We start from the raw sequence: 25,122 nt of genomic DNA on the forward strand, positions 1-25,122 counted from the left end.
TTTGTGCGCGGAATGTGTAAATGCTCAGCACTCTCCCTCCGTCGTCTTTCGTCCAACGCCTAACCCAGTGAGTACAGATACATTTCCATATATTTATATTCTTGGAATGAAATGCTGCATTCTGTGCTCCCTGTGAAAACTTTTGTGGAGTGGCTATTGCGTCTACGTCATCAGCGGAATTTCTCAACGATGACATCATTTCACTTCACAACTTAGCTGGGGGTTGGCTGGCCAAGTGCCGGCGCCATGCATCCCAAAGCCCCGTGGCAGTGGATCAAACCCCAGTGATTCCGCTGTTTCATGGGAAAATTTGAACCCTTCGTCATTAATGCTGTCTGACTAGCCGCCGCCCCCAAGCAAGTCATCCGCAATCAGTTTAATCAGCTTCCAGCTCAAAGGCAATGTGTGAACGAAAAAGCAAGAGCTGGGGGAGAATTATGGGAAATCCATTTGCCTTTTACCCCGGCTGTGCTGAGTTTCAAAATATGTTTTTGGGGCTTCTGTGTGGCATTACATTCTCTTCAAAATATGTAATATAGCGCTGTTTAAAAACACTTTTCGATTTTATTATAATTTCTAGGCATATGTCTCTCGGCTTTAGAACTATTAATACAAGTACTGGATATACAGAAATATCAACAGATAACATGCGATACAGATTATGATGGACTGCTTCAAGGGCTCTGACTGCCACTTCTCTCTCTCTGCGTCCGGATGACAGACGTCTTGTGCGGACGATGATATCTGGGGAAAGCCAATCCAAGTCAATCAAGTAAGTGCTGGGGGAGAGAGAAGGGTCCCGGTCCCGGTCCCAGTCCCACTCCCGGTCGAAACCAATTGCAGCGGCGGCATGCAGCTCAATTTACATCGCTCACTTGCGGCGACCAATTTACAGATTGTTGAACTCACGCAATGCCGAGTCCGAGTCCGTTCCAGCTGGGCCGAAGGGTCTTATCTCTGGCCCGAGATCTCAATCGAAATCTCTTGGCAGACCGGGTCGGGTCTCTTGTGTGCGTTTCTTTGCGCTGTCTAATTCGGGACGCTCAGACAATTGCACAATTTAGTGAAGAATGCGTCTAAGCGTCACTTAAAAACGCATTACTCAATTGATGTGTCCTCCAGATGCACACAAATATGGAGCCGGGCTGGAAATCTGACCAGGGGGAAGATCGTATAGTAAGATGCAGTAGCTGACAGAAAATTCCAATGGAATGCTTAGAAAGCAAGGAAAATTCGGAGATAACGATTTCATTTTTATGTAAAGAATTTAAAAATTCAAATGACTATGCATTTTGGCGCTCTTCATGAGAAACAATCGATTAATATTCTGTTACTCCCATTCTGGTTGTAGTATCAGATGTGATTCGATTACGGATTTAGGATTTAGGGATTTTTTAGGGGCAAACTAAACTAGAAAATCGCTAGCCAGAGGGCCGCTCTCGTTTTAACAGAAAATTCTGTTACTCTCATTCTGGGGAATTCCATAGACAAAATTCTGTTAGCCTCTCATTAACAGAAAATTCTGTTAACTTGAAATTCAGAGTGACCAAGAGAAAATATCAAAAAATACCAAATAAAAATATCGCGATTTCGATATCATTTTCAGGAAAAATATCGATGTTCTTCCACCTCTAGGAGAGCTCTGTTAACAGAAATTCTGTTACTGCGATTCCATAGACAAAATTCTGTTACTGCGATTCCATAGACAAAATTCTGTTACCCTCTCATTAACAGAAAATTCTGTTAACTTGAAATTCAGAGTGACCAAGGAGAAAATATAAAAATACATCAAAAAATTCCGAGATTTATTTGGGATTTCACGAATAAATACATCATCATTTTACATCACACTAAAAAAAAAAACTCGATCGCGTCGGACGTGCCTGGGTCTCGTCGCGTAATTTGTTTTTGTAGTGGAATACAAAGAAAGCAGAGGGATAAACAAATCGTAACTGTCGCGGCAGTGCATAAACGCAACGTAAATACACTAGAGAAGTGCTCCAGCAGCCGCAGCCTGCCTTTCCTGTGTACCCTTGTATATACACACTGTATGGGCGCGTCTCTTTTTGTTCCTTCGTGAGTGTGTGTGTATGTCTGACGTCGCTGTGTCTCGTCTCTCGCCCTCTCGGCCAGCCAAAGCAGATCACAATCCGCGCGCCAGTTCGTTTATTTAATAGCAACCATAGATTGGCGACGAAACAAGGAATACGCTGGCCAAATATTGAAACAAGTGTCGCCGAATTGTGATTTCTCGTCTTCCAACGCGTCGGGCAAATTTTCACACGCATACACAGCCAGCCACTACACACTCACACTGGCAAACGCGGAGGAGAACCGAAACGAGATTTTGCAAGTCGCGTCCCAGTATTGGTGTCCGCAGTGTGGCTGTGGTGGTGCAGTGCTTGTGCAACTACGATACTCAATTGTTTATTGCTGGGCATAGCTGGAAACCCAAGCCCAAACAGAGCCGCGGAGGAGAGTGCAGGCCAAAGCAAGGCAAAGCAACAATAGTTATGCGAGCTCATTAAGGTGTCGCAGCGGCCTTTCCACCTGCCCCAGCGTTCGCGTTCGCGTCAGTGTCTGTGACTGCGACTGTGTGCACGAGTGAATCGCAGTGATAATAATAGGAATTTCTTTTCGAGCTGTTTGTGATTTCCAACGCGAAAGAAAAGCCACAAGTGAAAGCAGTAGCGAACCCTACTTATCTGCGCTAATTGCCACCGTCTCAGTCTCCGATGCTGCCAGCAGCAGCTCATCAATAGTGGATTACGTCGATACTGGATACCCGAGGACACTGTGAGGTGAGTCCCAGGGTCTCCTCCGTATTGAATGGACGCGGGGCGCGTGATAAGGGCATTAATCACCATTCTGTTGCTTCTGTTTTTGTGTCTGCTTCGTATCAGCTTCGTGCTCGTGCCCGCCCTTCTTTTGCTGTTTTGTTTTGTTCCGTCCCTGTTTCTTGCTGTCGCTATTCTCTGCTCGGTTCTCCCTTTTTGTTTACTGTTTACTGTACTCCAGGCGCGTTGTCGTGTGGGCTTCCTTCCGCCCGTCACAGGCAATCTCCTGTTCATCAGTTGCACTCTGGATATACTGTGAATGCAGTTAGGCGTGCCAGATAGAATAATTTTCTTAAAGTGCTTTAAATTGTATAGATAATATACATATATTTTTTGTGAGGAAGGACAAATTAATTTTTTGGCAGCAATTTTTTGAATGAACATTTCGTATATGTCGGAGATAAATTCTGGGAAGAACGCTTCTCTTAAGAAGCGTTGCGCTAGGCATAGCAGCAGAGACGAGAGCAGTCTGAATTCGGGGAAGTACGCTTTTTCTAAGAAGCGCATCGCGAGGCATAGCAGCAGAGACGAGCGCAGTCTCTGCTGGCGAGTGAGGTCCGTTGTCGCGCTACCGAAAGTCATAGGAGAGAAAGAGAGGTATATAGATCAACTGAATTAAGAACGTTGACAGAAGATATAAATGGATGGAGAGAAGGGAGTGGAAGTTTAGTTTGGTTTGGTAACGATCGGCAACGGAACTCGCTGTGCTACCGCGCGAGGATATGAATATGGACGAAACTATCGCGCCTCTGACATCAGAAGTGGGATCGGCTCCGCCACCTGAACAAAGCCCGATCCAATATATGGCCGCGTTGGAGGAACAAAACAGAAATTTAATGGAAATAATAAAAACCATGCAGACACCAAAAGCACCGGCGTCGGACGGGAAGACAACGCATGTGACACTGCCCAAGTTCAATCCCGATGGTGCTGGAGCGGATGCATCAGCTTGGTGCACGACGACTGATTTGATTTTCGCAGACAACATCGTTGAAGGCAGCGCACTAGTGATCACTCTCAGCAAGGCGCTGGAAGGCAGTGCCTCTCAATGGCTCTCCCAGATATGCTTCGCCGGCATCACTTGGACTCAATTCAAGGAATTATTCATCCAACGATTCGTGGGCATTGAGACAACGGCTGCTGCAGTGATGAACGTTCTTAACGGGCGTCCCAAGTCCGGAGAGAGCTATGCTGAGTATGGCAGCCGCATAGTCACCCTACTACTGTCCAAGTGGAAGGCTAAGGATATGGAGGAGATTGCTGTGTCAATTGCTTTAGCTCACATGGCACAAATCGACAATAATTTGTTGCGTTGTGTTTTTACCACCAATGTGTCAACGCGTAATGAGCTACATCGGCAGCTGCAGGCGTACGCATTCAACAAACGCAAACACGAACCGGATGAATACTCGGAGAGGAAAAAACTACAGCAGCTGAAGTGCCATTTTTGTGGAAAAGTGGGACACGAGTATGCCCAATGCCGTGCTCGAATGGAAAAGGTACACGAAAAAGGAAAGATGTACAATGGAGGCAGCGGTTCCGAAGCGAAGGATCGTCCAAACATTAGATGCTTCAGATGCGACGAAGTTGGACATGTGGCCTCTGTGTGTCCCAAAGGTCGTACTCATGGAATGGACAAGGAGAAGCGCGTAGACATCCTTACGTCAAATAGACGAGAGTAAAGGTTTGGTTAATCAGATGGGTGAGCCAATTCTTATTTTGTGTTTGTTTTGCTAAAAAAAAAAAAAAAAAAAAAAAAAAAAATTAAATGGAATTATCCAATCAAATTGTTGGAAGAAGAAATAAATAATTTAGCCTTCTTAAGAGGAGTTTGCGACAATATTGTGGAGAGCAATTAGTTGGAGAATTATAGGAAGAATTCCAAGGTGACTTTGTGTCCCAAAGTGGGAAATTATATGTGGACGGCATCAGGGAATGCTCGTCGGAAGTGGTTTGTGGACGGCATCAGGGAATGTGCGTCGAAAATAGTAGTGGACGGCATCAGGGAATGTGCGTCGGAAGTGGCATGTGGACGGCATCAGGGAATATGCGTCGGAAGTGGCATGTGGACGGCATCAGGGAATGTGCGTCGGAAGTGGTATGTGGACGGCATCAGGGAATGTGCGTCGGTGTCCCGGAGTGGAACATATGTAGAATGTGGACGGCATCAGGGAATGTGCGTCGGTGTCCCGGAATGGGAAATGATATGTGGACGGCATTGGAGGATGTGCGTCGGAGATACTATGTGGACGGCATCAGGGAATGTGCGTCGGAAATAGTATGAGGACGGCATCAGGGAATGTGCGTCGGTGTCCCTGAGTGGAACTTATGTAGAGTGTGGACGGCATCAGGGAATGCGCGTCGGTGTTCCGGAGTGGAACATAGAATGTGGACGGCATCGGGAGATGTGCGTCAGTGTCCCACTAGAGGAAATGTTGTAGCAGTATGACAGCTGTCTCGCAGGGACGAGAAGTGTTATGGCGGAGGTCTTGGTGACCTGGTAATGTTGATGAAGAAGAAAATTATGTAACAGAAAATTACAATTTTTGAAGTTGCATGGAGTTACAGTGGAGCCACTGTAGCTCTATTTGAGTTTGTGAAGAGAAATTGAAAGTGTATGTTTATTGGTTGAGTCAGAATTAGCTATTGGTTGGAAAGTGACTCAATTATTGGTTAACTGAATAAGAGAATATAAGGAAAAGAAAAAGCATTGAATGAATCAAAGTTAGGAAAAGAATAAGAAAGTTATTGTGATTTATTCCTTTTGATTTATGTGGTTAATGCCGAGCTCAACACACAGGGACGTGTGGTAGGTCAGGAAGGCCGTGTCGGAGATAAATTCTGGGAAGAACGCTTCTCTTAAGAAGCGTTGCGCTAGGCATAGCAGCAGAGACGAGAGCAGTCTGAATTCGGGGAAGTACGCTTTTTCTAAGAAGCGCATCGCGAGGCATAGCAGCAGAGACGAGCGCAGTCTCTGCTGGCGAGTGAGGTCCGTTGTCGCGCTACCGAAAGTCATAGGAGAGAAAGAGAGGTATATAGATCAACTGAATTAAGAACGTTGACAGAAGATATAAATGGATGGAGAGAAGGGAGTGGAAGTTTAGTTTGGTTTGGTAACGATCGGCAACGGAACTCGCTGTGCTACCGCGCGAGGATATGAATATGGACGAAACTATCGCGCCTCTGACATATATATTGACGGCAAAATACACTTTGATTTAGGAACACCCATAGTCCACAAATACACCATTATTTCGGGCTTAGAATCGTGAATAACTAAATGCGTTGGCAGTGCCAATGAAGTAAATAGAAAAAATGCATGCATCAGACGCGGAAGTCTGACATTTGGGCAAAGTGACTCGCCTGCCTGCCGCCAGTTTAGATTAGTTTCTATGCTTAAAATGCTCCTCCTCCACGGAGGAGTGTATTTTGCGTCCGTTCGATCGACGCCTATCAGCCAGTTTCATCAGGTACAGGTGCGATGCCTTGGCTGATTAGCTCCTAAGCCAGCCTTTGAGATTGCGAAACTCGGTTGCATTCAGTTTAATCCAAGGCAATCGGCAATCAGGTCTGAAACATAGCCACTGTGTCGTTGAACTCTCCGGAGAACACCAGGCAAATCCAATCCCATGCCAGTAATAGTGCGAGTGCGTGGCCACGCAGAGAGCGAGTGCGAATGCCGAAGTGTAAAAAGTGTAAACAAGCTGGGGAAACAACGGAAACAAAGAGTGGAGCAGACAGTGGAACCCGTTGTTCTGCCCCATTCCGCCTTCCCTCCGCGCTCTCCGTTCCGCAGACCCACTGAGCTGAGCTTAGCTGGGCTTGTCTTCGATTCGCGGCTCTCGGAATCCGATTTCGATTCAAGCTCCGCGGTGTTTGGCATTGCGCTCGTTTTCGTTTCGCTCCAAAAAGGTGTTCCCCAGGTGCGACGGGACTCGCAGGCGGCTAAGCTAGCAACTAGAAAGGCTTTCCACATGGCAATGCAGCCAATGCTGGATAGGAGGAGCCTCGCGGCCAGGGCAATTAAAGTGTAATTACTCTTTCGAGAGGCGATAACTGTGACATAAGCTGTACGCTGTCAATCCGACTGCCGCATGCCGATGCCGAAGCCGCTGCAGGTTGCGTCGGCAGACGCTTGCCAAATAGTGAGTTAGTTAACCACGGCAGCCGCCGAGTGGAAACATGCGCCGCATCCAAAACGGGAATTTGACTGCGGGCCAGAAGCCAACCAGTTTGGATGGGTTTCCGATCACTAATAATGACAAGCTCAAGCGGTTCGTCAGCTCGAAACTAGTTGATGCTGGAGCCGCCGAGCGTTGCTATTTTTGTTTCGCCATTGCCGCTGTCGGTGGCTGCTTTGCTTTTGTTTGTGCAGCAAGCGGAAATTAAAATTGATAAATAATTTATTGACAAACAGAAAGTGAGTTGTCGAGAAAAGGGGGTCCAGATAAGGCATTTTGTTCACTATCTGTCCCGGCGCTCCATTGAGCATTCTCGGGCCAGCGGGAATGGCGTCCAGGTCCCTTTCCGAGCTTCTAGAATATGACTACTGTCTGGCCCATGCTGGAGACAAATGAAGGTAGCGACGGGACAAACCTGCAAATCTGCTCTTTGTCTTTTGTTTGGGTGACGTAATGAGTTCCAAAATGCGAGTTCCATTCCACTTGCTATTTATTGGTAGAGTATAAAAACTACATAATTTAAAGAACCATCAATCAGGCACGAAGGCAATAAATGTAAAAGGTATAATTTGAACACTGAGAAAGACCGGAAGTACTTGCTCTGGCTCCGATCCTCTTCCACTGGCGAATGGCCACTGGCATTTCGGCAAAATGCGAAAAGTGAAAGTGGTGACAGAGTATTTGTTTGCATATTCCCATTCACAACAGCCCACGCTCTTTGGAGCTTAGGTTGCGCAAGGCAGTAACAGTGTGCAGGTGCCAATCCGCTAAACCTAGCTCGGTGGCAGGTGGCAACATGTGTAGGTTCTTTAACATGACTCCAAGTTGGTGCAAAAATGAGAAAATTGCGAACAGAAGACCCAAAGAAGATTTTTGAAAGTGTGTCTTTGGCTGGCCACCAGGTGAACAAACGACACCACCAGGTGCTCCGGGATTGTACCGTGCCTACCCTCTCTACTTGCGTTTACGGCGTTTTGGATTGGGACGTTTGTCGTAGATGGGACGGCGAACAGCAGCTGGTTGCCGCTGACCCCGCTGACTACGGCGCACCAACTGTCGACGCCGAGCAGCTCGTCGCTTGCGGGCGACTCTGGCCAAGATGCGCTGGAATAATGGGAAAGGCTAAGCTGCAGTTACTCTATGGTTCACTGGCACCTTACTTGTGGCTCGAACTTGCGCTTCTGGGCATCGCTTAGCGCATTCCATACGGTGAGGCCCACCCGGAGCAAGCGGCGGAGGCTGTAGTTCGGATACATAGTACGTTTAAGGAAGCGCAGGAAGTTGAGGTACGGAAGCGGAGCCACCATACCCGGCGTGTCAACGACATCGCCGGCCCGAATCTTCCGACGCTTTAGCGATGCCATAAAGCACAAAGCAGAAGGACTTGGATAGCCTGCAGGAACGGTTTCTTGATCAGATTGTACAGAATAATCCACGCTATAAAGCCCAGCTGTACCGACATGTCCGTGGGTGGGCAGAGTGCTGATTCGACTACAGAGTTGATTGGAGAGCTCAAGGCTGCTTGGATTCCTATTTTCTAACGCACCTTTGGGAGCTATGTCACAGCACAAAAGCCACACATGTATACCCAATCGAAATATGCATCTCATCGACAGATCTCGGCGCTAACCCACACCGAACGCCAAATGGCAGCGCCCGTATATAGACACATTATCTGCGCACAACGCCCACAAATTCATCATGACTTATTTAAGGCCCGAGCCGACTGTGTCTTCGGCTTCGGCTTCTCCTGCCCCGCGCTAACAGTCGGTGATCATTTATTCATGCCCGAGTGAATGGGATCTGCTTTCGAGAGTCACTGATAAGGCGCATTGTGCATCCGTCCGGCCAAAGTCCAGGCAGTGTGTGCACGCATTCTGAGACGCAAATAAGTTTTATTTTTAGGCCCCTGATCGAGTACAACTGTGCTCGGTCGGAAGTGATTAACTTATGAGAAAGATGCTCCCGCCGTGAGCGAACCACTTCCGCATGGCTTTGAGCTTCTCTTTGCTGTTACGCTTCTTTCTAAAATCCAGATAATAATAAGACACGAAACATCATTATGGGAAATCACTTTCGCTAGTCGCAGAACTTTCGTTAATGGTTAAATGCAAACTTTTCCCCTTTAATTGTGTGCTGTGATCTTAAAAGTGGCTTTAATTACTTTCAATTTCCAATTGGGGAAAATATTAAAAGAGATATCTACGCAAGGGTTTGGTGTGGAATCGACTGGAACGCTGTAGTGGGCGATGCGAGCCCTGCTTTTCCTCCGCCCCCAAGAGCCACCCAATCGGTTGTGTAACCCGACTTTCCCTCGGTCGCCGAGAGATGAGAAACGGCCATTAGGCTAGGCTTTCCCCCTTGCACTCCAAGTGCGCCGAAGTTTCGCCGTCTCGCCGTCCGCTCCTTAATGCAACGGAAAATTAATGTTGTGTGACAACGCCGCTCATAATGGATACGGATTGTCTCCGGAGCCCGGACCCTCGCTGCAGCTGCTGGTAGCTGGCGGAACTACGTGGGAAAGCTATAGATGCTCGTTGGGCGTAGATCATTTGGCTGCGATGTAGTCCATTCGGGTTTCCCTGCGCTGATTGCCCAAAACTGCTCAATTTCACCTCGCTGCAGTTAGCATCGAGTCCGTAAAGTACTACTCAGGCCAGCCCCATTGGGAGTTTGGGCCAAGGCAAGTGGATGTGCCCATTTATGCATTATAATTAACTGATTTTGGAGACATGTGAACACGAGTTCGCAGCGAAGTGACCGCGGCCGCCGACCGCTTGTCACTTTTGAGGGTACTCTTGCACTTGATTGTGAAGTTAAAACAAGATAAGTCCATAACCGAGAGCAAAGCCAGACGTCAAAGGTGGAAAACTGGTCTCGGGAGATTAGATAATTTGTAATGTAAATACAGTCATAAAATTGCCCTATTCTTTAAGGGAATACAACCGCTTTTCCCTGGGTCCAACGAACGGAGTTCATCGCAATAGTTTCTTATATGTGCTACTCAGATCCAAAGGAGTTTTAGACATGCATTCACAGTCAACGTGATTGTTCGCCTTGACCGGGACGGTTTGATTTCAATGTATTTCGATTCGACTTGTCTTGGCTTGGCTGTATTCGGTTCGCTTTAGTTCTACGGCGGCGACTCTGATCGTATTTTATTTTCGAAAAGTTATTCAACTAAGCACGAGCGAGTGCTGTCTTGCTTGTCTGATTGGGACGACCTTGATAGCGGCGCTCAAGCTAGCTCGCTCGCTCACTCGCTCATGCTTGTATCTTGGAGGGAGCCTGCTTGAAGCGGTGGCAAACTCACGAGCGTGTATCTGCTCCCAGCTGCGTATGTATCTAGCTATCTATTTGACTAACTGCGATTCGTCTCGAGCAGTTTGCGGTTTATTAACCGCATAGCAGCGGAATGTGAAACTCTAGATTCACTGCAGCAGTCGAGTGTAATCTCCGTAACGGTTGCTGCGGCTGTGGTTGGACTCCCAGTGTAAAAGCCACCTATGGCTGAAGCTCAAAAGGACCGCATTTCATCTTAAATTTGTTCAAAAGCTAAAGTAATAATTCGGAGGCACATTTCCGGTGCACCCTAGCTTTTTATTTGGACGCTAAACTAGTCCAAGTTGCACAGCTAAACCTGGCTCCACAGCTTTCTTTCCGCGAAACCGCCAGCAAGAGAGCTGGAATGCTGTGCCACCGACTCCAGGTGCAGTTCATGATCGAGTGGCGTGCCATTCACCAATTGCTAGCACTGGCTTTGCTCGAACTTAAGACTGGAGGATAAATGGGAGGAGCACTAGTGTGTCGACGAGTATCTTGCTGATTTCGTCGATTGCTGTGCTAATTTTGAAGCAAAATATTTCCATGTATAAAGCGATATTAATCGAACGACCTTTGCCATGGAAAAACGCTCGCTTGCAGTTACCCAAAACCTATCAAACTGTTGCGTTAGCCACCTACCCCTAGCTGACAAACACACCTCTTACTATATTCAAAAAATTCATTCAACTTCGTTTTATTTATTTTAACGAAAGATAGTCATGTTCTGGCACAAGCAAAGTGTACTCACGGGTTCGTATCTATAGGATGCGCCCGGAGGGAGTTGTACACATCGACTCCACTTTTCCTTTATTTTCCCAGCAGCCACGCCCTGCGCCTGCGCTTCCGAGCCGAGCAGCAGCCATTAAATTTGATTAACAGAAGGGAGTTGCTCGGCCCCGTTCTTAAAGCTGGTCGGTAGCCCGTTCCTGCTCCAATTGAACAAATGCTTGGTGCAGCCAGCAGCCCTCTCGCCATTTATGGTTTGTGGGAAAGAGTTGAGCTAGATGGAAGAGCAAGTGCCGCCTGCGTGCCCAGGAAACTGCCATTTTTGCACGTGGGTGTGATAGTCTTGCAGAGACCGCTGTGCGTCTGCTGTCGAAACAAACTGCATGCAGCTCGACTTGAGTCCGGGCTATGTAGAACATAAAATAATAATTGCGTATTTTTGTGGAGCAGTGGAAGGCGGAGGAGCAGGCACGACATGAAGCATGAAATTGCGGAGAAACTCTCGCCTGAAAGAGCTACTGCGTTCTTGATTCTAGCATCGGAATTATGCTGGAAATGCGACCGACCACATGGGCAATCTGTGATTAAGCTGCAGCTGCGGTCGCTGCAATTGAAAGTCTTAAATTCGCAGTCAATTAAAGCGGCATTATTGAGAGATCTGCCGTTGCCCCCAGAGTTCGTTGGCAGCCCCAAAGCACACTCTGCGATATGCGATATACATAATGCTAGCTGTCCGCTGCCCGTGCTCTTGGCATTTGTCTAACGAAAACACTACAAGATTGCCGAAAAGTCGATATGCAGCGCAGCTGTGAGCTGTGGTTTCTGCATATTGCAGCTGCTGGGCTGCAGCTGAAGATGGAGTCAAATTCGGATGCGGGTTCCAGGCCGCTGCTGGGAAAGAGCTGAGGTAAACAAAGCACACTACTGCACAGTATTTTCCTTGACTAGCTGTGACTAGCAATTGTGTCTGCTCGACTAGATAAGAGTTATCTTTTCGCCAAGTTTCATCTTCCTGACTTGCACTTGTTGCCTTGGTTGTTGGGATTAAATAGCTCATAGGAAAATCCACAAATCAGCCAGTTTTGGCCAGTCTAAAAACTTATTGGCTTCAAATAGCCATCAACCAGTCTCTGCACAGAAGCCAATTATGGACGGGCATTCGTGGTTGTTGCTTTTATTTGGTAAACCAGTTTATTATTACGACGGCGACACTCACTTCCGCTGGGGCCAGTCGAGAACTAGCAGGAGGACCCGATGTAGAACTGAAATTCGAATTACTGCATCAGTTTTTTTTTTAGCTTTTCCGTTGCTCACTCTCCCGCATCTGTATGCAATTACTGTGTTGTTTGAAGGGGAAAACTCGTTTTTCTCCATGGCATGTATGGAGATGGGACCTCTGATTGATTGCAGGTCGTGGTTGACGGACTGCCTGTCCGCCTGGGCGTGGCTCACCGCCAGATAAATCCACAAGGGGAAGTCCGCAGCTCCTTTGAATAACCAGGCCAGCTTAGATCTTTTTTTATGCTACACGCGCCTCACGAATTCCTTGTTTGTTTTCGTTAATTGCCATTGAACCCTGTGACCTGCATGAGACCCAAGCAGTAATGTAATCAAAGAGCTTCTAACCAACGGCTCAGAAAGAGCACATTCCGAGATTTTCTTCATTCTTTTAGTTACTGTGTTCAGAGGGCGTTCTCTGAGCAGTCCAATAAAAATACTTTTTGTTTATGTGAATCCAAAGGTGGCAGCCGGAATGCTCGGGTCGAATGCCTGTTCCGCCAGCATTTTGGACCTCTCGGTGGAGCGTGGTCGACCGACAAGGCCGAACAGCAGTCACACGACCAGAACAATTGGTGGATTGTGCAATCCACCGCAAGAGTCGAAGCCGGAGAACAAGTGTAAAACTTGTTTCGGAAGGTAATAACCAACCAGTTGAAGCACAGCCCAGATTTGGCTGCAGTTATGCAGTGTTTAGTGACTGTCGAAGGACTTGCAACCCCTCTCGGGACACTTTCCCACACTCGGTGTGAAATTCGAGTATACTGTGTCAAGTGGAGTCGCCTTATCGGGTTACGCTGATCTCATCCCTTGGCCCAAGTGGATGGATACAGTTAAAGAGGCTCCTAAAAAGCAGTGCAGTGCTGGGGAATCCATGAAACCATTTACTTGTTTACCCACGCTGCTGAGGCGCTTGGAAGAATTATTTTTAGTGCGTCCGCATTCTTCAGCCTGTGTCCATTCAGGCGGCCAAAGTTATACAATTTTAATTATTACAGCACTCGGGCATGTGCGTGTGCGTGTGATCCGAATGACTATCGTTCATCGGCCCGTCCGGAATGCCAAGAGAATGTTCTCGCCCAGCTGGGAGTGCCAGTGGCCGGCGATTTGCACGTGGTGTCGTGAGGAATGCCTTCAAAGGTTACTAAAAAAAAGGCGCACCAATTCTTTGGTTGCGGTTGCTTCTTGCCTTTTTATTAAATAAATTAATGAGTCCGGAAAGAGACTGGTACAATCTAATTGATCGGAGTGAGTAGTAGATAAGAACGGATGTGAATCACCAGCGTGAATTCGTTTCTGGGGTGCAGAAAGATGGGCATTGCACGTAATTGGGGTCAGGTCACAAACTCATGAAATTTAAATGACTGAATGCCAGTCCAACATCCGTGCGGAGTGGGGGAGAGTGCAGGGGTGTCGTGGGAATATGTAAAAAGGATGCTGAGCGATGGGGCCAACGATGATAAGGCATAAAAGAGGTGGCCAACCCAGCCCAGCCCAGGTGCTGCCACAGATTGCACTGTTCCCACGTTCCACTTTCCACTTTCGGCAGTTTGAAAAGTAAAGAGAAGCCCTGCTAAATGTCAATAGTCTAAAGGGGAATGTCTTTTGTCCGCTCGTTCGTGGCACACAGTCTAAATGGGTCAAGGCAACGCGCAACTAAAACTACGACTGCCATTTACTAGCGCTCTTGGTAAGGTCAGCAGTGCAATGCCCCAGCAGTATTTGAGACCACTTCGCCATGTCTTTAAATAAAGAATGATTATTCAAGTTGATCGTCCGGACCATGTATTTTTATTTTCTGCTGCTTACGACACAGCGCAATATGTATGGGCGGGTACATGGATATGTTTGTGTGTATCTAGAGGAAAATAAAATACACACAAGTCGGCGACACAATGCCGTATTCCGAGAAGGACCGCCAAGGACACTTTCACTCGTTTCCAGCCTATTTTTATAGGCCCAGGCGCCGCTCTGGTGTTAGGATGTGGGCAATATTCTCGGGAAATCAAAAGGAAATCGCTTCATAGCTTGGTGAACTTAATTTCGGGAATTGCATGAATGGGGAATGCGACGGTTCGCTGCTTCAATTGATAGAAACTTACTAATTGACACCAATTTCTGTTTATCTTTGCAGCCACACGACAATAACAGCAACTGAATATGAGGGCCACCACTTGCTCCGTGCCAATGAGCACTGGCAACCGGCTGGATAGCTGAGTAGCCGACTCCCAGCGAACATGACTCTGAGCGAAACTCTTCACTCCAGAGCCCGTAGTCCGTAGCTACAATGGAACATCAAGCAATTCCAAGGTTGTGCCACACAGACCAGCGTATCTAGCCACTTAAGTCTTAAGTCTACTCGAGAAAATAAGGAAGCCAGGAGGCCCTCCCAGCCGCACCTCATCACAGCAATCAACATGAACTCCGTCATATCCGCATTTAAGGGAAAGAAGAGCAGCTCGGCGAGCAGCAATACGCCGAACGGGGCAGCCAACGGCGCTGTGTCCGGGGAGACCAAGCAGACCAACGCCGGAGGCCTGAGCATCAGCATAGCCAGTGTTGGCGGAGGCGTGGCCAAAATGAAGCCGGTGGCCCAGAGCAGCGGCTACCAGTACCTGCGGCACATACGCGAGATTGAGACGGCCAACAAGTTGCTCTCGCCCGTCGTTGTGGTAGCGGAAGATCGGCCGGCCAGTAAAGTGGGCTCAGGCCCGCCAGTGACAGCCGTAACCGTCGGAGTCGATGTCGTAGACCACTGCTTGCCGCACCCAGTGCGATTGTCCAGCACCGAGGCGCTCTCAGACTTTAATATGAACGGAAAGGCCATGGCAACTGGCGAAAATGCGAACCTCGAGGCGACGGAGTCCTGGAACTGCCCCCAGATGCCGCCAGCTGCGACGACAGATGACGATGACCTGTCCGAGCACTCGGCAGCCGCCTGTACGAGCACCAGCAGCTCCAGCGAGCACAGCAACAGCACCGTGGTGCATAGTCCAACGGTGGCAGAGTGCACCTCCGCCTCGGTATCCGGATCAGCGTCAACCTGCGCATCGATGAGCCATCCCAGCCCAAGTTTGAGTCTGCACAGCTCCTCGTCCGTCACCTGCGGCATGAGCAGTCCACACAGCCAGTCGTCGCTGGCCATTACCTGCGAGCCGCATTCAACCTCCACAACCACCCTGTCCTCGCTGGGATCGGACGGAGGCAACGGAAATGCTAACGGCAACTACATACCCGCCTTCCTGATGGCCGCCCCAGTCACGTTGCCCATCGGTGGCCAAATGCCCACAACGGTTCCGGGCGCCAGCTCTGCTGCCAGCACGCCAAAGCACACGCGGTACTCCAAGCCACGTCTCAGTCTGAGCCGCGTCTTCAACCACTCGATGCCCTCGGTGCACGGCCGGCCCAATCTCAGCGTAGCGCAATCTGGGGACGGGACTCCAGCGACAGCCGCCGGAGGGGCTGCAAATCCCCCGAAGCGCATATCCACGCACCAAAGAAACCTGAGTCTGGATTTCAGGTGAGTCCCTCTCGATACACAAAGTCCCAGAAGCAATGCTTCTGAGTTCTCAGAGTCCCGCGATGTCTAGGGTCTAGGGGGAAAAGGGTGCAATGACTCCAGTTGGTGCCTCCATGGGTTGTCTATCGACGTACTTACCAAGTGCTTTAGCAGTGTAAGGCAAGGCGGAAGGGCGACGCCGTTTTGCTTCGCACGCAAACAGGCGGACGGCGCCTAGCAAATTACCCGCCTTCAGCTATGGGTGTGTGTCCCGCAAACTGGAGCCACCGCAATGGCGTCAAAGCGTTCAGCCTGTCGTGCCACACATCATTTGGCATGCAAGCAGTCAAGCGACGGGTCTGGATAGGCTATCTCTTCCCTCCTCCGCTTCCCGAGATCCATGATAAACTGTGCAACACGCAGGCGCGTCAGTCTCGACAGCGTGATTTTTCGTTTGCATTTCCATTGCAAAGCCATTCTTTGGTACAGGGATTACCCTCGACGGACGTCCTTGTATTCGGCGGATACAGCAAAATTTCATCAGTTTTGCATTGAACTTTGCTGGCTTCGACGTCGGATGGTTTATTTGGGTCGCTCCGGGTCCGTTTTTGAGGCCCTGTGCGGCACCTAAGCTGCCGCCGCACTCGAAAATGTAAATAATCTCTGGAATAATGCACACTGGCTATGCATTTTGCGTTGTGCTCATGGAATTCTATGTTAGAGCACACGAAACGTGCACTTGACTCGCATTTTGTGGCAGATTTGCGAAAAATAAATCAACAATGTGTGCCGAGCTCTCCTTCCATTTCCCATTTTAATACCCTTTCCAGGGGGTTCAATTCGTGCAATCCAGTGAAGGAGACGTTTTCGACCCTATAAAGTGTATATATTCTTGATCAGCATCAACAGGCGAATCTTTCTAGACATGTCCGGAAGAAATCGATTTTTTGGCCATTTTTGCGAAATCTGATAAGGGGTTACATCATCAAAATGAGCAAAAATGGCCAAAAATTTTGATTTCTTAAAATTTTAAATTTGGTATGCAGTTTTTTTAAATTAATAAAAACTAACACAAAACTGCTTTCCGAATCGAAATTAATGCATTTTTGGCTTAGTTATGATATATTTTAATTGTTGCCTGCAAGGGTATACAAACTTTGGCTGGCCAAAGTTAGCTTTCTTTCTTGTTTCATATTCATGTTCCCTGGTAAATGCTGTAAATAAACAAGTCAGCACAGTAGATACTTATATGCATGTGGCACAAGCGGAAAAATTGAATATGCATCGCACTGACAGTCGACCGGAGGAGGGGATTCACAGGAGTATTCCGCCCAAGGCTCAATCTCCCTCGCCTCTTTGTCCTGTTAGCTCTACAGACTCTTCTTTAATCAATCTAATTGAATGGGAATGGGCTTGAGATCTGCGGTCATTCATCTGAACTTAATCGATTGGAATGCAACTGAAATATGTGAGGTTGTCTTTCGCTTGGCCCCAGGTGTCGGAGCGCTCAGATCTGCTCGCATTAGGATAATTGCCCATAAAGAGACAAAGGCGCTCTCTGACTGCCAAATAATGTGGTTCTGTCCTGACCTGACCCCACAGTGGGTGACTATATCCTGCTAAACAGCGACGAAAAATGTTGTCTGGTTCCACTTGCTGGTTCCTGGTTCCTGTGTGTGTATGTACCCTTGTTTGTGGCCTGTGGGTGGGTTTGCCTGCCAATGACGTGCCACACCCTGTCTTTGCTGTGTGCGTGCGCCGGCACCGCACCTCTCCTCTTCTCTCTTTTGCGGTTGTAGAGCTGGCTCACCCTATGCCACCTTGGCGTAGGCGGCATGGTTGGGAGAAGCACCCTCCCTCCGGCAATATTTAATTTCGTTAGCTTTCCGCTTCCTTCAGCCGCTCCCCCGGAATTACTTCTTTGTAGCGATGAACCTTTGTCCACGCGGAGTTCAAAGGCACTTGATATGAGAGCTAAGAAAACTAAGAAGTCGAATAAAATGGTATATTACTCTTCATCCCCCGCTGGAGTGCTGTTGCTGCTGCTGCACCCGCATGCCAAATGAAAGTGGAAACGCTTTTCCTGGCTTTGTACGCGCCACAAGTAGAGCAGAGCCGTGATGCTATTGATGACACTTAATGCAAGCGACGAGTGATGAATGGCCAGCGCAAGCTGGTGCGCACACACAGGAGCAGGAACAGGAAGAGGAACAGTGGCTTGGTCAACAAACTTTACGAGGCAATAGCACTCGGGAACTGATTATCCGAGGGAGAATCCCAGGGGGAGGAAGAAGGAGTCGTTGACCTCTCTGGGGTTAGCAATGAATTGCAAATAGTGGCGAGTAGTGCTGCAGCAAATATTCTATCTTGGCGCGCGGAATTTCCGTTCAGCTCCTGGGCGAGGTTGTTGCTTTTTAAGCTGTATTTACGTAAAGCCTGATACGTGATGGGCGTACCTGGTGTTGGGGGTAATAAGCAGCCAGGTCGGAACGGAAGCTCGAAGGGAACGGGAACCGGGGACGGAGCCGTAACAAATGAATGCGTAAATAATTGACACAACGAGACAACTAATGTTGCCTGGTATTTGGTATGGAATTTGCCTGGAATTTGCACACCAGTCGGGTGGGTGCACACACGCCTTGCTTGCAATCTCGACAACAACAGCCACATGCCAGACTCTCCACTGGGTCTCGATTTAGCCATCGCCGGCAGATGGGAGCACGACAAGCGACCTGCATGCGAAATGAGATGGCGCGAATGTTGGCACGACACCAGCTAATCGATCAGTCGGGGCAGGAGACCCTCCTCCGTTCGCACCATGTCTGACATGACCATAGAATGCAGCGTCAATCGGTCGGTCGGAATAACAGCAGAGGGAATCTTCCATTTTAGTTGTGTTATTCCACTGTGCCGTCACAGATTATTGAACCCTGAGCAGTGGGTTGGGCGGGTGCAAAGCGCACCTGTGAAGGTCGCGGCCCTATCCCTTCGTTAGCGTTGCTATTATCAGACTTTCATGCTTATCGCGATACTGATACCAGCGTTCGCGTAATAGTAGATACTCTGCCGGCGATAAGGCGAGATAACCACTTTCAGATCCACCCTCGGAAGCTTTTGCCGGAAAAGAGACGGACCCTCGGATTCCGACTCCGACTCTCAGAGCTTTGGCTCAAAGCCGCGAGCTCAAGCAGCGACCAGCTGTCAACAAAGGCCCCTAACCCGAACCCGAAAGCTGCTCGATTAGTCAGCCATTGTGGGCCGAGCACTCGGCACTCGCGTAGCTTTTTCGCCGTGGATTCTCGCTGCTACTGCCCCCCGGCTCCGTCTTTGCCCCTTTACTACTACTATCCCCCGCTATCCGCCACTGGGCATTCCGTCCGGTCAGATGTGTTGGTGAGAGTAGCCCGTACTCGGGCTTCTTTATGTTTCACGCGCATTGTTTTCAGTCGTATGTATATTTCCGTGGCCTGTGAATGTTGCTAATTGAATTTAAGGGAATGGGAATCGGAATCGGAGCCACAATCGGTGCTGGCAAGGTTTTATTATCTATTTAAATCGTTCGGAATCCGGACGATATGATAACTGCGACATTGCGTAGAAGTGAGTGGGCGCTAAGTGTATGGAACGGGGGGAGTTCCACCGCAACAGATGCATTGATTTTTCACTACCCCCCTAATCCGTGTTCCGTCTCTTGCAGATCCATGGGTATACTGCTGCCGCCCGTCTCGCAGGTGACCAATACGCGCATCAATCATACTCAGCACCACCGGAACCGAAGCCTGGACAGCGCCCTGCAACGCATCCCAGAGGTGAGTCCAAGTCCCACTCCCAATCACGTCCGCAACTCACCCACACCTACAGCCTGGAAAGTTTCCAAGTCTATCTGCTGGTGCGGCTGTCCGTGTGTGCGCTGTTTATTTATATTTTTATCGTTGCGTCGCTGGCATTGTTATTTAGTTTTGCACTTGCTCTAGAGCCAAGTGCTCGTATGTGTACCTTTGCTGTTATCGGGAGCAACAGAGCGCAGCTCTGACACTCACTTATCACTGGTCTTCCTTGCAGGTCGAAGTGTCATCTCCAAATGCCGAGAGCGAGAACACGTTCTGCTCCCCGTCCATTCTCGGTGCGAATATGTGCTCGAAAATTGCCACCACAGCAGCAAGTGTGACGGCAGCCCTTTCCCCACCAGCCCTACCAGCGCCGGCCTTGATGTCCGTGGCCAGCTCGACGCCAGCGTCCACGCCCACGACTGCCACGAAGGGTCATATCCTGTCCTCGCATCCAGTGGCGAAGCAGTCGGCTTGTAGGCCCAGTGCCGTTGGTAAGTTATAGTCGTCCTTAAGCGTCCTAGTGAGTCACCACTCACCTCTATGTATGCTTTCCTTTCCATTGAAGTCGAGTCCTGTCCCACGCTGCGGATGCGCCCCAAGTCCAGCGAGTCGGTGGCAGTCAATGGACAGGAGATTATTGGTGGCATCGTGAGCGGTTCCACTAACAGCGGTGGCGGCAGCAGCAGCAACAATAGCTGCAGCAGCGCCGGCAGCAGCAAGAAGCGGGAGGATCTCACCAGTCTCGGGTCGGACGACTCTGGTAAGTTATCGATCAGTTGTGGCCTTGGCTTTGCTGTAGAAGCAACAATGTGGAAAACATATCATTCATACACCGTATCCTCCCTGCAGGCATCATCTGTGGCTCGGAGTCGGACCAAATATCCCTGAATCGCATATGCCACTCACACGAATCGCTCGACTCGGGCGAGATGGATGCGGATGCCGACGCGGATGCCGATGCCGAAGAGTGCGTGGATCTTATGGAGACGACATCCATCGACGAGGAGTACAACGACCATCTGTGCTTCTACTCATCCCCAGCCGCCCAGGCTAGCTCCGCCCTGGACTGTGGCACCCTGCGACCCTCGCGCAAGGCAAAGCGACAGGCTCATCCTCCCCAGGAGGGGCAGAGAGGAGGGGATAACGACACTGAAGTCGATGACAGGACCCGGTACCGCGTTATGAACATGTCCCAAGCAGCCATCAATGTGGAACTGGGTGCAGCTCCAAACGAAATCGAACCGGTGGTGTACGACCAGGACAAAGAAGTCAGCCAGGAACAGGTTACGGACGCGGAGTCATCCGTTGTCACAGCAGAAGTACCCACTCTTGCAGCGGCTACGCCTTCAGCCACCCCCACCCCGACTGCCACGCCCACGCCGACGGAGAGCACCAAGAACGACCAGGTGCTCTTCAAAAACTTCTTCGGAGCCACAAAGAATGCCATCTTCCGCACGGCCCAAAGCATCATCGAGAACCACGAGAAGAAGAACGCAGCCAAGCAAAAAGAGCAGCCGGATCAAGCGTCTGTAGTGCCGCTTGCGAATGGGCCCAGCTCTAGTAGCCCATCGCCGCAGGACCAGGTCAAGTCGCCCACGGATATTTCCAAGAAAAAGGAATTCTTCAGCCTGCTCACGTCGAATTCTAGTAAAAAGGCAGCAGCCGCTGCAGCAGCGGCGGCTGCGAACTCAGCTGCCAACACACCCGTGGCCACGCCCACCGAGTCGGTGGACTCGAAGAGCCCACAGCTGGCGGACACAGCTGGTGATGTGAAGGCCAACGAGCATGTGCGCACGCTCAACCTGCGTCTTCCCGGAGCCGACAGCGATGTCGCTGCCAGCGAGACAGCACTCTCCAAGTGTTCCTCCATCAATTCACTGCACAAGCTGAAGCTGCCGGTTCCCGGTGTCGTCAAGTACTTCATCAGCGAGCGAACCTCGGACATGCTTCAGAAGCCGGAGAAGGGCCAGAGCGGGCTGTTGCGGTTCTTCGAGTCGCCGGTGTTTAACATACACTTTGCCGTGCACTACCTGTTCTACTCGAAGGAGCCGGGCGTGCTCAGCTTTATTGGCAACAAGATCTTCAGCTTTCCCGACCAGGAGGTCGACCTGTACATACCGCAGCTGATTGTCATGTACATCCAGATGGACGAACTGGCCGAGGTGCTGGACCCGTACTTGACCATCCGCTGCCGCAAGTCTGTGGACTTCTCGCTCAAGTGTCTGTGGCTCCTCGAGGCCTACAACTACCAAGTGGACTCGCTGGGTAACTCGCACAGCGGCTCCCGCAAGTCCAAGCTGGCGCTGATGAAGGAGATATTTTCAAAAAGGGAGCAGAAGCAGGCCCAGAACGGCGGCGCAGAGCCGAAATCGATAGTGGCCTACGCCAAGAAGACGCACCACCGCTCCCAGTCCGACGCCACGGTGCTGCTAGCAGAATCGCGCTCCCCGCACACCCTCAGTATATCTCACCGTATGTACCAGCAGCCGCCGTACACTACTCAGACCCTGCCCACCACTCCCGCCAAGCTGTGTCTCGGGGATCTGACCTCGGGCCACGCCTTCGACAACGGCTGCACCTGCTTCGAGACGGTGCGCGGCCAGGTGAATGGTCTGCTCGGCCAGCGGACTCTTTGCAGCTGCGGCGCTCCGAAGACTGCGCCCCAGAAGGAGTTCATGCGGGCGCTGATGAACGTTGGCAAGAACCTCACTTCGCTGCCGTCCAAGGCGGAAAAGACCTCGGCACTGCGGATGTTCCTCAACCTGATCAACAAGAATCTGCCCGCCAGAGTCTGGCTGCCGCTCTACTCGGACATACCCCACCACGTCGTTCGCATTACAGAGGAGAAGACCGCTGTGCTCAACTCGAAGGATAAGACGCCTTACATCATCTACGTGGAGGTGGTGGAGGTCTCCGACATCTACACGTCCCCGCTGATACCCAAGATGATGCCGTCGCTGAGGCACACGAAGAGCGAGGAGCATCTGGAAGGTTCCTGCCTCAACTCGCACCAGCACCTAAGCTGCAGCCGTACCTCCAGCTGCAGCAGCAGCCAGCAGGGCTCCAGTTGTCGGAGGAAACGAGCGGCGGCGGAAGGAGGCGACGCTGGCGGATGTGGAGATGCTGGAACACACAATTGTTGTGTGCCTTCTTTAGGAGGGCTTCAGCTCCATGAGGATGATGTGTGGTCGCAGGAGGATGACGAAATAACGGCGCAGTACCTAAACATGCGCAAGCTGAGCGAGCGGGACACCATCTCGCAAATGTCGCTGGACTCGTGCGATTCGCGGGACCAAGGTGAGTGCGAGAGGGACTGCAGGTGCAGGTTTAAGATTATCTAACAATTTCCTGAAATTTTCATTTCAGGACCACCGGTTGTCTTCAACATTGGTGATGTGCGTTCACGACACTGCAGCAACCTGAGCTGCGAGAACACCAAGTCGTTCAGCAACGATCCCGAAGATCCCTCGGCAGCAGCCCTAAAGGTTTGTACTGCCCTTGACCCTGCTGAACTTTGGCTATAACACTTTATCATCTACAGGAGCCTTGGCACGAAAAGGAGAAGCTCATTCGGGAGTCCTCGCCCTACGGTCATCTATCGAACTGGCGGCTGCTGTCGGCCATCGTCAAGTGCGGCGATGATCTGCGCCAGGAACTAATGGCCACCCAGTTGCTGCAGGTAATTATTCGTACTAGTAACCTTCGAATTGGCTCCTCAACAGATGTTCTCCCTTGCAGATGTTCAAGATCATTTGGCAGGAGGAGCAAGTGGACCTCTGGGTGCGACCCTACAAGATCGTCTGTCTGTCGAACGACAGTGGACTCATTGAGCCCATCCTCAACACGGTGTCCTTGCATCAAATCAAGAAGAACTCCAACAAGTCCCTGAGGGATTACTTCATCGACGAGTACGGCACACCAACGGGCGAGACTTTCCGCCGGGCGCAAAAGAACTTTGTTCAGAGCTGTGCCGCCTACTGCCTCATTTCGTATTTGCTGCAAGTCAAGGATAGGTAAGCGTATATATAATATAACGACCAAGAAAGTGTGTTCACCTCAAGTTGTATATGTGCAGGCATAATGGCAATATACTCTTCCATTCGGACGGGCACATCATACACATTGACTTTGGCTTCATCCTGAGCATATCGCCAAAGAATCTGGGTAGGTATAACCCCGCGAATCTCAACGTTCCCCCAAGCTAATAGATGGCTGCTTACAGGTTTCGAGCAGTCGCCGTTTAAGCTCACCCCGGAGTTCGTCGAAGTCATGGGAGGCACCAGCTCGGAGCACTGGCGGGAGTTCAACAGGCTCTTGCTGGTCGGCATGATGTCTGCCCGAAAGCATATGGATCGTATAATCAACTTTGTGGAGATCATGCGCAGCAGTAAGTTTCTCGACTACTTCAGTCAAGTCCTCTCCATAAACCCTCTAATTTTGGCTCATTTGCAGATGCTCATTTGCCGTGCTTTAAGAATGGATGCTCCGGAACCGTGCAGAATCTCCGCAAACGCTTTCATATGAATTTAACCGAGCAGGAAATGGAACGAAAGGTGGAGCAGCTGGTGCAGGACTCCCTGAAGAGTCTGTCGACGAAACTGTACGATGGTTACCAGTACTACACGAATGGCATATTGTGAGAGCGGTTTTTTATGAAGATCTAAAAGGGTGTAATAAGCAGATGCTGGTAGCCAAAACTAAGGACTGACTTTTTTCTAAAGGAATTATTGTATATTATATATAATATTTGTGTAATTATCAGCGACAAACAAACAAAAAAAAAAAAAAATACTAAAAAAACAAAAAGAATGAAATTGTACCAAACCCAAATCTGTTATCGTAGCTTAAATCGTTCGTTGTATGCGTTTGCATTGTTGAATTAGCGTAAAGTGTATGTTGTCTAGATTCTAAGGAGCAATCTGTAAATGTTTTGCATATAATTTTAGACTGTCTGAGTGAGAGAACCGCGAGTGTCGTCGGTCTGTTATTCCATTTCGAACTTCATCATCTGCTTGTAAATACGATTTCCAAGAACCAGGCCTACATTTTGATAATTCTTTCGGTTGCTACGCTTGGCACTTGGCTATTAAATTAAATATCCCCATCTAAATTTTATACTCTGGCGCTTTGTAATTTAACCATTCAGTCTACTAATAATTACAGCATCTAATTCCACTATTTAGCCGTAAGCATAGGGTTAAGCGTTGCTGCAGCTTACATTTTTATTACAGCAATATAATCGTTAAGCAGATCCCTTTGATTCAACAAATTTACGTCTTTTTAACCAGATTATGCCGCGAGAGTACATACAAAAGCATACACGAAACGTTCAAATCGCCGTCAAATTCATTTGTATTTGCCTATCTAACTATCTATCTATTATATAGTAAACTAAACCTAATAATTTTCCAACTTAATATACTTATACTTGTAAGCTATGGCAGTGG

General features: G+C 49.4%; 2 protein-coding genes across 4 annotated transcripts; one reads left to right on the top strand and one right to left on the bottom strand.

Annotated features, from left to right (window-relative positions):
- The first annotated feature begins 1,867 nt into the window (after window positions 1-1,867).
- On the top strand, window positions 1,868-24,790 carry fwd (phosphatidylinositol 4-kinase beta fwd). Of its 3 annotated transcripts, XM_017173254.3 has the most exons (12): window positions 1,868-2,801; window positions 14,481-15,866; window positions 19,543-19,654; window positions 19,908-20,166; window positions 20,241-20,435; window positions 20,525-22,972; window positions 23,042-23,160; window positions 23,217-23,354; window positions 23,414-23,688; window positions 23,751-23,839; window positions 23,898-24,062; window positions 24,128-24,790. In XM_017173254.3, exons 2-12 carry the CDS (start codon window positions 14,764-14,766, stop codon window positions 24,313-24,315), a joined length of 5,091 nt encoding a protein of 1,696 aa, XP_017028743.1. In that variant the 5' UTR covers window positions 1,868-2,801; window positions 14,481-14,763; the 3' UTR covers window positions 24,316-24,790. The 3 variants fall into 3 exon arrangements, with proteins under 3 accessions (XP_017028743.1, XP_070141064.1, XP_017028744.1); XM_070284963.1 differs by lacking the exons at window positions 1,868-2,801; window positions 14,481-15,866 and adding an exon at window positions 19,111-19,293; XM_017173255.3 differs by lacking the exons at window positions 1,868-2,801; window positions 14,481-15,866 and adding an exon at window positions 19,303-19,445.
- ddbt (deadbeat) lies at window positions 7,497-8,536 on the bottom strand. Its single transcript, XM_017173259.3, has 2 exons — window positions 8,179-8,536; window positions 7,497-8,122 (listed from the first exon to the last, which is right to left on the bottom strand). Exons 1-2 carry the CDS (start codon window positions 8,380-8,382, stop codon window positions 7,973-7,975), a joined length of 354 nt encoding a protein of 117 aa, XP_017028748.2. The 5' UTR covers window positions 8,383-8,536; the 3' UTR covers window positions 7,497-7,972.
- Window positions 24,791-25,122: the final 332 nt, after the last annotated feature.

This window comes from Drosophila kikkawai, chromosome 3L, assembly GCF_030179895.1.
Source record: "Drosophila kikkawai strain 14028-0561.14 chromosome 3L, DkikHiC1v2, whole genome shotgun sequence".
Lineage (NCBI taxonomy): Eukaryota > Metazoa > Arthropoda > Insecta > Diptera > Drosophilidae > Drosophila > Drosophila kikkawai.

What these genes read in the sequence shown, in the direction of transcription:
- ddbt (XM_017173259.3), bottom strand. Translation starts at nt 8,382, where the DNA reads ATGGCATCGCTAAAGCGTCGGAAGATTCGGGCCGGCGATGTCGTTGAC. An exon ending in AGCGCAAGTTCGAGCCACAA is followed by an intron (nt 8,123 to 8,178) that starts GTAAGGTGCCAG and finishes CCATTATTCCAG; the next exon opens with CGCATCTTGGCCAGAGTCGC.
- fwd (XM_017173254.3), top strand. Translation starts at nt 14,764, where the DNA reads ATGAACTCCGTCATATCCGCATTTAAGGGAAAGAAGAGCAGCTCGGCG. An exon ending in AACCTGAGTCTGGATTTCAG is followed by an intron (nt 15,867 to 19,542) that starts GTGAGTCCCTCT and finishes CGTCTCTTGCAG; the next exon opens with ATCCATGGGTATACTGCTGC. An exon ending in TGGCCACCCAGTTGCTGCAG is followed by an intron (nt 23,355 to 23,413) that starts GTAATTATTCGT and finishes TCTCCCTTGCAG; the next exon opens with ATGTTCAAGATCATTTGGCA.